Source organism: Merops nubicus, unplaced genomic scaffold (genome assembly GCF_000691845.1).
Source record: "Merops nubicus isolate BGI_N331 unplaced genomic scaffold, ASM69184v1 scaffold12401, whole genome shotgun sequence".
Taxonomy (NCBI): Eukaryota; Metazoa; Chordata; class Aves; order Coraciiformes; family Meropidae; genus Merops; species Merops nubicus.
The window spans coordinates 11,692-25,247 of NW_008590438.1; the positions used below are offsets into that span (position 1 = coordinate 11,692).

The window sequence follows — 13,556 nt, forward strand, 5'->3', positions numbered from 1 at the left end:
AATGAGACATTCTTCAGCAAATTGCTTCGGTTTTTGATTGCTGATTGTACGCGTGTCACCAAGCTGACTCAAGGTTCATCGATGCATGCTCAGTAAATTAGAAAGAACATAACTATGGATCAACCAAGAGAATGAATTCTGTGCCTACAATGACCCAGGGCCATTTAATTTTCTGCTTAATTTTGTTGCAGTCAGTTTGCATTTTGGGTTATTATGCAGTAGGAAATTAACAATAAATAACAAATTTGGTCCTCCTGTGCTTGTAATGATATTTTTATAAATCTTTGTAATGCTGTTTTTAAAAGGATCAAGGTCTGTGCCAGTCTGATACTCCAGCAAGTATGCAGGGAGGAAATAAAGAGAAAAATACATTATTTTTCCCAGATAATCTTATAGTTAAATAGCAAAGGGGCTTGGTGTGTTTGTGTGTTTGGGGTTTGTTGGGGTTTTTTTGTTGTTTTTTTTTTTCCCTTTTTTCTCCTTCTGTATGTGTGTTGATTTTGTTGATATTTTTTTCTGCTTTTTTTTTCCATATAGTGTTATTTTGGATTAACTTCCCGCTCTATTCAGATAACTTGAGGAAAATGGAAACAGATGAGGCTCAAGACATGTCCCAGGTTTCAGGTGAGGTCCTTAACAAATACTTCTACAAAGAAAATCCTAAATTCCTGCTCATCTTTCTAGCACAGTACAATGTTTTTCTTGTCAATAAAATTGCTTTGGGTCTTTTTTAAAACCAGAGTGGGAATTGATATATAATTAATTATATCACTTGGATATCAAGCCAAACAGTGCATGGATTTTTTTAAAAGGAACTGAGTAAATAAAGAAGTCAAGGGAATATAAAAGCATCATTGTGATTTTGCATTAGACCTGTGGTAGCATAACCCTGAAGCATAGTCAGGTGCACATTTACATTCTTTCTTCTGGGAGCAAAATTCTGATTGTTACAAAATAAATATAGAACAAAGTTCACCAGGTGGGAGGGGTCAAATACTAATTAAAAGCAAACAAACTGTATTTACCACATAGGGTTATTTGATGTTTTCCAGACCATTCTGTTTTACTTGCAAACATTAAAAAAAAAAAAAAAAAAAAAAAAAAAAAAAAAGGGGCTGACTGACACGAGGCTTTGCACTTCTAACTGTTTTTGTCTGAGGTGATAATATTTCACGTATTTATTCAGCCAATAGAGAAGGTAGTTTTCTAAAATTTGCACTGTAGTGGAATGGATAGGATTTTGCCACTTTACCCCATATTGATATTTGTATGGGGGGGTTTATTCTCATGTTCTTTGGAAATCAGTTCCTTAAAATCTGGCTTAGCAAGACAATACATATTCATACCACTGCGCCTCTTTAGTTGAAAAAGGACAAGTTAGTCTCTTTCCTAGTTTCACTGGTATGTTGGCATCTGCAACAGTTAATGGCTTTCAGTTTTCACTTTAGGTTTTCAGCCTGGAGCAGGACAGCCCCATCACTGAGGCTGCTCTGGGTACCCACCTGTGTGGCTCTCTCTTAAGAGGCAGCTCTTGGGCATGGCCAGCTGCAGAAGATCACGAAGGTTTGGGTACAGTGTGGCTGGCTAGGTCACTGGGGTTTCCTAAAATATAGGAACATAATTTTCTTCTTTTTTTTTTTTTTTTTTTTTTCCCCACCTCTCCCTTCTTCCTAAAAATGTTAAGGAGTTTTCTCAAAAATGGGAACCCAGAGCTTTTAGTATCATCTGAAATTTGAACATTAAAGACATTTTGTGTCTTAAAGAACAACAATTTAACAATCCTTCATGCCAACAGAGGATTATAACTTACGTTTAGTATAGAGAAGTTGTTTCTAGTCAGCCCTTTGGAGGTAAGTTGCATTCACCTCCTCAGGTACCAATTTTACCACTGTAACTGGATATACTTACACATCAAAGTTTTGTCACATGATGGAACAACTTGTAAATTAAATAAAATCTGTTCTATGTATGCTGTACTTGGAGCATGTGTGTTGCTAGCAGAAGAAGCAGTGGGGTTTTATTCCTTTCTGTGGACAAAGCACTGTGGACCTGCTCAGAGCAGTGAGAGGTGCTGTGATTCAAGCCCAGCTCCCTTGCCTGCTGCAGAAACCCTTTCCTGCTTGCATGAGCTCCTGGGCGCCAGAGCCCTGACCCCCTCTTCCTCTACAGCACCACAAGCTCCCCTGGATACCTGCACTTAACTTTGTGGTATTCTTTACAACGGCATTAACTTGAACCCCACACCTGGTACCTCTAACCAGAGCACTGCTTTTTTTTAATTTTTGCTATTAGGAGGGGCACTGTGGGAGATGTTGCCTTGAGTCAAGTAGCAGATTAGAAGACACACTTTGCCTTCCTCATGGTTTGCCTCTCCCCTTGAGAGGGAAGATTTGCACGAAAGTTTGCCATTTTGAATATTTGTGTATATGTAAATATATACATAATATATGTATATAATTTTTAGCTTTCAAAGTTTTCCAAGATTTGAACCACTGTAGTACTTTCCTGTGCCCCTTTGCTATTCTAGCAAATTATGCTAATGAAAATAATACTCCTCTGTGATAAGAGAAGGTTCTCTTAAAGAAAAAAAAAAAAAATCAATGTAAGAGGAATTTCAACTCTGCTAAGAGGTAGACCCACATAAACAGATTACAGAAAAAAAAAAAAACCAACAAAAACCAAAAGCCAACCAACCAAAAAAAAAAAAAAAGGAAAGAAAAAAAAGAAACAAACAAAAAACAAACCCAAACAACAAAAAACACACAACCAAATAACTGGCTTTGACTTCTTGCTGTTCCTGTCACTGAGCATCTCGTACTTTCTGTGAGCAAAGGCTGTGAGTTGTGCTGGGTTGCTAGCTGTATATGTGAACAATGTCCAAAGAAAGAACTTGCTAATTTACTTTCATTTATGGTCAGAGTTGTGTGTGAACTCAGCCTTATGGAAACAAGAGTTTTCAGATTAAGTTCCACAGATACTGGGTCTTTGTAAACTCTTACTAGCCCTTAAAAGTAAACGATCTGAAGGTACAGGGATGTTACTTCTTTCTCATAGGCTGCTGAATCTACAAAGGAGTTTTCCCCCGTCTTCTCCTCCTCTTGCAGTTCTATGTGTTTCTAGGGTGCTTCCTTGCATGATGAGGGAGCTTTATTATATGTTGGGAACTAGTCAGAGAATTGCAGTTTCATCTGAAACTTGTTTCTTTCTCCTGCTCTGTGAGTAATGCTTTTTAAGTGTAGTTTACTCTCTGAACCTATGGAATTAGGTGACTTGGTTCAGTAGTGCACTTTGTGGTGTTAAAAAAAAATAGTTAAAAAATAAAATTTTCTTGGGGTATTTCTTGGTTTGTTAGTAAGATTTTTAACCCAGAAATAAAATAGGTCACTAGAAACAGTCCTCTCAGCTCAAAAGCAGTATTTTGCAGCCATGTGCAGATTTGTGCAGCTGTAGCTGACTCAGGTGTGGCAGGGGCAAGCTGGGCCAGGGGAGTATGAAGCTAGCATGGGGAAGCCAAACCCTGCATGCACACAGCCATTCCCACCACTGTGAATCCAGGCATGGCTGGCTGCTAAAGGAACTGAAATACAGTGTGACTAGCGCAGAATTCACACTTTTTATTTTTCTCCTGAAAGCGATATTTCATGCGGCAAGCAGTTGCAGTTCTGAAATGAGGGGAGAGCTGACATACATTTAACCAAACAGTATCCGGCACCCATGCAAGGGAGTCAGAAAACACAGATAATATCTCACTTAACAAGCAGTATTTTTCCTGCCTTTTTTTTTTTTTTTCTCTCAGTTCTAGGCCCTAACAGTTAAGGAACATGAAAAAACAGTACAAATGTTTCCACAACTAACTAACATACAAAGATACCCAAGCACCGACCACGCTGTGCCATGCTCTGCAAAAGCAGGAAGAAGAGTTTTGTCTTTGATGTTCTTCCTGGGTCTTGGGAAGGTGGAAATGAGAGTATCCTGGGCTGATGTATCCACCTGAGAGCCTGGCTGCCACCCCAGAGTGTCTGTTTTCTCATCACTGGATATTTGAGGCTCTATTAGTGAAAAGAGCACATGAATTGGGTTGTGACTTTCATCCAAAAAAATGTGTAGGTTGCTTTTTTTGCATAATATCTCCAGTGATTCTAGTGTTTCCATAAGAAACAACCCTCAGGTATTAAATACACCAAATGTTAGTGTGTGAAAGGACTGAGAATGAGATCTCTGTAAGAAATCCTGCCCTGGTTTTCTTTGTAACAGTCATAGCTCCAGCAATGCCATCCTGGCATGAACTAAATTGCTCTCAGAACTGAATGGAGATGTTAAAGAAAGACTGGGCTATGGACTTTGGTAGAAATCAAGAATGCATAAAAAGTTGGGCACTTTGTTCCCTCCCCCTCTTTCCTCATGTCTTTGACTGTATTGCTAGGGCAGAGATGAGGAAACTCAGGTAGAGAGAAGTTTAGGGTCTTACCAGGCACCTTTGATAGGTTTATGCGCTTCTGTGACAATTTTCATACAAAAATGGCAGTGTTTGGAAATCTGAGACCATCTTTCAGAGCTTCAAGATGAGCTAGGGGAATGTATGATAAAGACTGCAGGTGATGTTATCTCCCTTTATGACTTAACCAAGGATAGCATGAATCAGTGGCAGTGCCAGAAACAGAACTTCAGCTCTTCAGCTCCTTTGTCTTTTTCGTTTGATGCATCAGGTAGCTCTTTATAGAAATTAAAAAGCAAAAAAGACACCCTTCTGCCCCAAGGTTACATTGTATTGTTGAATCTTTGCTTTTCATGTTTCCATGAGAACGGAATAAATCGGTGGTACTTTGCTCTGCTTTGTGACATTTTTATAATTTACCCCAGTACTTCCCACAAGGTGTTTTAATTTTAAGTTCCGTCCCTTTTACCAGTTATTGTTCTGGACATACCTGTTAGAAATTAAATGGGAAACTATTCCCTCTTTTCCCCAACCCCCTTTCCATTTCTAAATTCATTGGCAAAAGGATGTTAGTGATATTGCCTATCTGTAAGATTACCATGCAGCAGTGAATTTATCATGATGTAACAATTTAGATGTAGTTAAGGCATGAAATACAAATATCGTGCTCTAGAATCTAAGATACAGAGCTCAACAAATATATCCATTTTAAATTCAGTTTTAACCTGTCTTTTTTTATGAAGGGATTTCTCGATCATATGTAACAGGAAGAAATCAAATTATGTGAAATGAGTCATTAAAGCCAAGTTTACTAAGTTTTCTTAACTGCAGTCTCCTGCAAAGAGGGGAGTATGCCAGATCTTGGGCTTCTGCTCCACCAAGTCTGTGAGGCTAGTCTGGTTCATGCCACCTGGGCAAATGGCTATTCATTTCATAAGTAGAAGATTGATATCTGTTTAGTGAACCAAACAGTTCACCATAAACTGCAGAAGTACTGATCTACAAACAGGATTCTATTCCAGAAGACTGCTTTGACTTATCTTCAAAGAATCCTACTTAGCCTGCTTGTAGGATGCCTACACAGTAGGGACGTATCGATTTTGTTTGCTATTTGTTGTCTCATAGGTCTATTATTATGTGTTTAGATCAGTTTGTAGCCAAAAAAAACCTTCATGTTTTTAGGGTAAGTGTTCTTCTGAATCTAGACTAAGTCAAATCATCAACTTCTGTTGTTAGAACTGGGAGCACATTTTGAAACTTGGAAGATGCAGGCAGCTTTCGATTACTATTACTTTTCAACAGATTTCATTAACCTACATGTAGTGTTAAGAGTTGTCTTGATTCTGACCAGAATGGCTCTTGCTCTTTGATTAAACTTCTGGGTTTTTGTTTCCCTGGGGGTGGAAGTATTGAAAAAATTGAAATATTTCAGCCGGATGGGACTTGCATTGGAAAGTAGCTGGCAGTCCTGTAGGTTTCTTACATCCCATAAAAATAATGCAGAAAACTACAGGAATAACTAAGGAGCTAAACAGTGAATGGCAAACACTGTTTTAATGAACTTGCTTCCTGCTTTTACTTTGCTCTGTTGTAAAATTAATGATCTTTCATTTCCATTTATGCAATCCACCTTTGCTCTTGCACTTACATTCAGCAGGTGTGATTTTGCCCACTTAAGAATACTTTGTAGAAGCTGGAGATGGAGGGAACCTTATGAAATTGTCTAGTTGGACCCTCTGCCAGTGCAAACATGTAGTGTTTAGATTTTTTTCTTGAGCTATATTTGGGTTGTGGATCCTTTTACAATATTATTTGAAAAGAAGGTCAGTCTGATGACTAACTGGTGCTGTTTTCTTCACTACTAGGAAAGGAAAGTCCTCCAATTAGTGATGTTCCAGATGATGTAGATGAGCCTATGCCTGTACCAGAGGACCTGTCAACCAGTACTGGAGGACAACAGAGTGCTAAGAATGAGAGAATCTTGGGTAAGATTACTAGTTCACTCTTAGAAATGTTAGTACATATTATAAGATAATATGCCAATAATGTTAAAGTACTGTATAGCAAGCTGGTATACAAGTAATTCCTGTGCCTTTTCATCTTGTTCAGCAGAGGATTACTCAGGTGCTTAGTGCTTTTTATGCAGTCTTCTCTTTGGAAAAGGCATTTTGAAACCTTTTCCTCCACAGAGAAGTTATAAAGATCCTACTATTTATCTTAGTTCTAAAGCATGACAGATTACATGAAATTCTCCCCAGAAAAGATAGTTTTCATTCTGTGTAGGAAATGGAATGAAATATGTGCTTTCAGGTCAAAATTACCTTAACTCAGATTTTACAAAAATTCAGTAAACTCTCAGGTATTTTTATTATTAAATTGAATGCTATCTTGAATGTTATATGCTATTCAGATTTCTTCAGAAATGTAATACACATATTAGAACAGCATTCATGTGTTTCAGCTTCCCATATCTGATCTTTATTTACCCTTTATGTTTTTTTTTAATTAGGAGATCTTTAGGAAACACTTGAATTTTGTTCTTCTGTGTAAAAGTCCACAGCTGGACTTTTACATAACACTGTTGAATTAAAATAAGATGTTGTCCAGAGATGATTTTGTAAAATACTGATTCTTCTTAAGGATCCCATACTCCACACCAAAGACTAGCGATGCTTCTGACTACTGCATACATCACCTCACATGTAGACCACTAAAGAAGGCTAGATGATATTACTTGAGTATGATGCTCGTTTACTAGTAGAAAAATAAACAATAAAAAAGCACAATGACTCCCAGAATGCTGTGATCAATGCCCTATATGACAAAAATATTTCAGGAGAGGAGTGACTATCAGAATATGTTTGTTTATCCACAAATAAAAGTATTGCTCATTGATTTAAGAATGACTGTTCAATGTAAGACTGTTTACAGAAGGATAGCAAGTGCCTTTAAATGTTTATTGTCTAAGGATGTCCAATAAAGGATAGTAGGTGAAAAGGGAGACACAGAAGGGAAAATAAGCAGTTCTAGGTAATACAGCAGGTAATAGTGTCAGCATTAGGAATAGACCCTGCTTCTGGACTCCAGCACTAACTAGTAGAGAATGAAGCACCTTGTGCATCTTCACTTTATTTACTACTTGATCCTCTCTTACCAAAAATGTGAACATCAAATTCTGCTCCTACATGCATATTGACATACCTTATGAACAAATTAATTTTAAAAAATGTTTTTCCATAATCTGATTGCTTACCTAGTGCTTTGTTTTTCAGTTCAAAGTTCTTTGAACAAAATCTTGCCTTTATTGGTTGTTTATCAACTTAGTAAAATGACATACGTCTCCTTTGTCCCACAGTAACTAAACATCACAAAATATTTAAGCCTTGATTTAAAAAATAATATTTTTTTTTAAAAAATCTCTTGTTCAAACCCAAATAAACAGGATTTTTGATTGCACTGAATTTCTTCATCTCACAAACAATCATACAGAACAAGCAAAAATGAAATCTATATTTGCTGATGATGTAATGATTCTCCCAACAGTTCAATTATATATCAATATAAGAATATAGAATATATTCTTATTATTAGAACATATTAGAAGCCACTGTAATAAAAATAAATAAACAAATGAATAAATAAATAGATTTTCCACATCCTGACTTAAACATTTTTTTCTGCAGCCACTTCCTCTACTCATAGCTCTTTGGTTTTGAAGGGTCACACCTTATAGCGAGACATTTACCATAAGTCAACACAAGCAAAGACAATTCACGGTACTCTTGTTTTATGGATGTTCTTAACTGTAGGTATCAACTCCAGCACTTGCAATGTTTGTCTTTCTGGGAAGCTGCATACCTCTCCTTTTACCTCTCCTGCTGCTCCTTTTTCTAGCCTTTAACTAACCTTTTGAAAATGATATATGGAAAATTTTAATTTTCCTTTTTTACAAAAAGAGTCTGAACACATGCCCCGAACATTATCAGGAGCCATATAACTGCTATGCACATTCTGTATCATCATCAGAAGGAAATGTTTTAGTGATAGACCAATGCCTTAGAAGTGGTGTTTGACTTGTGTGATTCCATAAATGTGTTAGGGATGAAGGGGACTGTCTTTCTACAGGCAGTGGCATAACAGCATAGACAGGCTTTGTGTTCAATGCAACACGGTCTGCTCTGGTTTCTAAGATGTTTTTCACCTCTATCTATCACCATACTTAGGTAGAAAAGGATGATCTGCAAAAGTAATTTGAAGAATGATAGATAGGCAGGAGACTGTTGTAAAGACCCACTGATACTACAGATGTATCTTGTAGCTGCGAGATGGACTGTGGCCTATGATAGCTGACAGGCAGTGCACACGAGCAGATGTGACCAGGCAACAGTTTGTTTCCATATGACTTTCCTAATGTCCAATCTGCTTCTTTCATGAAAAGGGAATCCCCTCTGCACATTGCTGTATTTCAACATATGATTTGCAGTGCATTCCACTTAGTCTGTTACATCCTGAGAGATCAGCTGTCCATACAGCGTGCACACTGAGGAAAGGTCATTTGAGTCAGACATCTATGGAAGAGGGCCACTAGGCTCTGGAGGACTTTTTTTTGTACATGTAGTATCACAGAGGTAACAATGGAAATTGTAGGTTTATTAGATGAATAAGTATTTACCTCATCTCACTAAAATTAGGTGAGAAATCTGCTGTTAATTTTAATCAGCCTGTGAGACAGAAATGTGCAAATGACCATTTGCTTACTCAGATTTGTAGTAACACTTCATGTAACCTTTAAGCCTGGAGTCAAAAGTTTAATTCCTTTTTTTCATCAATTTAACATTCTAAAGGTCAAAGATTAGCAGAAATAAGCTGGTTTTAGAAAAGAAAGATAGGCCTTAGCTCCTCTGTGTGTTTTCAGAAATCTCCTTTCTTGCTTCTTCCAACCCTAGACTGAGACTTGAACATGGTTTGAACATGGTGCTATAGACCTGATAAAGCCATCTGAAAGACTTCTGCTCTGAGAATGGAGCTGTAGCAGACTTCAGACGTTAAAGTACTCAATTCACTTGCCAGATTTCATTTGGTTTCTTCAGATTTTGAGTGAGTCACTTAAAATTACAAGAGAGAGTGCAAATTTCATACGGAAGATATCCAGAGGTTCATGGATGTTTTTATTTTTGTGCCTAGAAGCATGCAAGACATGGGTTGCTTCTGCCCAATGCAAAAATGATAAGTGGGTGTGAAAAGGTTATGTGTGGAAGTAGAGCCATCAACAGTTTCGAGTAATAACCTCAAGCAGAATAGCAAAACAGAAGCGTATTAAAAGGCATGTTCTGGTCACTGCTATGTCTCCTCATTTCCTTGATGAGCTTGCTGTGTTTCCAGTGTTGTAACTCCCAGAATGCCACTATGTGTTGAGCAGCTTCCTCCTGAAAACTTCATTTCAGCTGCTCTGTCCACCATATCTTCTTCCTTCCTTGTCCTCCTCTCTACCACAAATTTCCTTCTCAGGCTGATCTTGCACCTGTAATTTTTTATTAATTTATTTTTTTACTCTGCTCATTGACCTGCTCTATATTTAGTTTTTCTGGAAAACACAGGGAACATTTTCAGACAAGCAAAGAGGTTTTGCACAGCTCTTCAAGACACTAGAGACTCTGTTTAGCATCTCTTCTAAATATCCTTTTGAAATTTTGATCAAAGTTATTAGAAATACACATCCTGCCGAAATTCCATTCCATTAAGAATTCGTGCTTTGCAGCCTGTTTTGGACAGGCAGACCTATTTCCCATGCTAACCTATAACAGAGTTTATATAACATTTGAAATATCTTCTGCTGATTCTTACCACCTCCATTCAAGTTTCGGGTTAAACGCTGTGTGCACCTTTTGTGGATAATCAGTACTGAATATTCTGTATGTTGTGGACATTTGCAATTTAGGAGCATTTCTGCCCTGGGACTGTATCCTAATTCAAGCCATGTGTGAGGAAGCTGATGATTCAGGAGCTGTAGGTCAGACCTTATTTCATGCTGAAAAAGCCATTTGCTTCAGTGGTAGCATTTGCCTAGAAAGGCAAGTAGTACCTTCCTTTATCCATAACTGACCCTACCTGGCCATAGCTGGCCACCGATGGGTTAAAAACCATCTCACACTGTTACTGGCATCTTGGACAACTGTCAGATGATGCCCAAAGTAACAAGTCAGGGTGATCCTAGACATCAATAGAAGACAGATGAGATTTATATGAGGTTAGAAACTCTCTGTTTAAGATAAAAGACACTAGTATGGCAAGAGAAGTTAAAAGGAAATAGCTTTTTGGCATTTTTCTCCTCCAGTGGTAAACCTCAAGAGACTGATGTTACCTCCCTCCCTATTTACTGAAGCAGAAGACTGTGTAGCTGCAGAGCCTCAGTGCTGGGAACCTGACATCGCCTTCACATCCTGGGGTCTTGCCTCCCGGCCATGGGCATTCAGAGTCGGTAACCTGCATGAGTAGCTAATAACTAGTAGGGGCAAGCATCCTCATTCTGAGCTGCTTCAGTGCTTTGTTTCCTTAAAAGGAGCTCAACCATTTGAGAGCACAGACACAAGCATTGCTAAGGGGCCACCAGGCCAACCACAACAGCCTGCCATTACATAAATCTGCTGCAACTCACATGTAGCTGGGTGGAGGCAGAGTGAAAGTGAGGAAAGGCTGCAGACGGAGGGAAGAAGGGAGAAAAGTCAAAAGGGGAAGTGCCCCACCCCAGCTTGCAAAATCGGTCCTCTTGCTTGAGAGTCCAGCTTGCTGCTGCCCTGGCCCTGCTGTAAGGCAGGGAAAGCAGCTGAGGAAAAAGGCTGTCAGAGCTAAACATCTTTGCATGCTCCTCCTGTAGAGGTGTAGTGCCTATGAAGGCAGTTTGTTGTGTATGAGTAAGAAAATGCACATGTGCACATGGACACGTAATCATTCAGAGAACTACGGTAATATGGAGGGCTCTGTAGGGTGTTTTACTTGCTCAGGTTTCAGGTGGACATCTCTGCAGGAACTGATGAACCTTTGTAAATAATTGCTGATAACTTCTTTCTCACCTGACATAGCCCTACTGGCTCAGACAGCAGAGAGAAAAGTTCAAGATGGTTTGGGGAGTTTTAAGAATTGTCTTTAACCCTCCACAGTGAAACAGGGCTTGAAAGTCCAGCTGAGGAGGGTTCTGAAGGAATCGAAAAACTTGTAACTAAAATATTTTAGGAACTTTTAAAAATAGGGAAGTTTGGAATTTCCCCTCTTGTTTAGTCCAAAGCCCCTGTTTTTAGCCCCAAAGTACCAGTCCCCAGTTTGGGCCAGTATTTCATGCCCTGAGACCCTGCCGGTATGACTTACCTGTTTTTAAGGGGAACACAGGAGATAATTTTGTCAGGATTATTTTCGTTTTGTATACAAAACTCTTCTGGGAATTTGTGTAGAGGAGGATGGGGGTGGTTTAATGAGCGAATGCATGTGACAAATTTCATGGATGCACTTACATATGCTGTCTGGGCTATACAGTGTATACCAGTTTTCAAAGGGATGTTTTGCATGTGGATAGTGTGAAACAGTGTGCTAGAGTGAGGTGCAGAAGACCCGGGTATACGAGGCTGTTGGGAAACCGAGGAATTAGGCATACTGCCAGAGGTAAACTCTGCTCGGTGTAATGCCTTAGGAGCTAGCAAATCGTGCACACATTTTCTCAAGGATAGTGGAAAAAAAGCCATTGAAGGCAAATTTCTTTATCAAATTTAAAAGCACTTGCTGCAAGTAACAGAGGGTGAACATTTTCTGAACACACAAGTCGTTTCTCCAAGGGAGGGTGAGCGAGGCTGGAAGTGAGAGCTGCCACTGTGCAGCTGTGCCAGATTAACTGTGCAGTTAACTCAGCCCCTGCAAAGCCCCTGCACACATGTAAAAATGTGTCTCCTGATGCAACTGGTGTATGTGATGAAATAAAATCCTTGAGAACAGAACTGATCCTAAAAGAGAGTTATACTTTTCCAGTGATTTCTGGTTAGTTTTGCACAGAATCTTTTGACTCCCAGCCCAGGTGGTAGAAGTGTGATTTCTGTTGCCCCTGTGTGGCAAGGCAATGTTGCAGCGGATGGTGAAACCATGGATCACCCCCTTATTTCTCCAGAGCTGTGCAGCAGGCTGGAGCAGTGGCCGATTTCATGAGCACATGCTGGGAACTGCTGTGTTTTCAGAAGAGAACATCAGTGCAAATCCCAGAGAAAGTCTGGGAGCTGTGCAAGTTTGCTTTTTTTTTTCAGTGCTGAGACCGCGGCAAGTGTTGTTTGAACTGGAGAGCTGCAGCATGTTTAGCTGTGTGGCTTTTAGGTACGGATACTGAGCCTGCTGATCTAATCTGTAGTTAGAGGAAGTTGTCTTTATCTGAGCAGAAGAGATGTGCCTCAGAGATAAGCCCCATTCTAGCTTGGGAGTTAAAATTATCTAGCAGGATCTCAGCCGTGGCTGCAGCACAACTCAGAAATACAGGGCTCTGGCTGGAAGGGGGGCGTATTTTAAGCTGGAGAGGACCTCTGTAACTGCAGCTTGCTAAACCTCAGGTTATTTTAGGGGAATGGCTCTGCATCAAAAGATTTGATGGACCTCCCAACACCAGCCTTCCCTCTGTTTTGTATTATTTTTTGCTTACTCTTTGTTGTACGCTTGCTTTTTCCCCTGAGAAAGGTCTCATTTAACCTGAGCACTCTTCAGAAGTGCACACTGAATGAAAATATTAACCTCTGGACTGAGGCACAGTATAGGGACCACCTGCCTCTTATAGATGCACTGTTTCAGAACAAGCTGCTGTTTTGATTTTGTTCAGCCTCTCCTCACATTTCTGTAATTTCAGCTCCTGCCGTGGTGCATCCCTGGGAGGAGACCATTTCTGGCTGCGGAGGACCTGCAGTGCTGTTCTCCCCTTAGGTGTGACCTCCCCAGGCTCTGTCCCACAGCAGAATGCTCAAACAGAGCATCGCTGTGGCCACATCCCCATATTAGAGATTTGCAGGGAAGGATTTACAGTGTCAAGTAGGGGATGGAGAGACGTCTGTTTTGAAGCTGTAGTCCTAAAGCCAGGAGCACACACTACTCATTTCAGCAG

At 39.5% G+C, this 13,556-nt stretch overlaps 1 protein-coding gene across 1 annotated transcript in view; it reads left to right on the top strand.

Annotated features, from left to right (window-relative positions):
• Positions 1 to 584: 584 nt before the first annotated feature.
• LOC103782194 (DNA-binding protein Ikaros-like) overlaps positions 585 to 13,556 on the top strand; it is a 48,137-nt gene continuing 35,165 nt past the window's right edge. Inside the window, exons 1-2 of the mRNA XM_008949947.1 lie at positions 585 to 624; positions 6,301 to 6,420. Of these exons, the coding sequence (XP_008948195.1) occupies positions 585 to 624; positions 6,301 to 6,420 (160 nt within the window). The remainder of the gene's footprint in view (positions 625 to 6,300; positions 6,421 to 13,556) is intronic.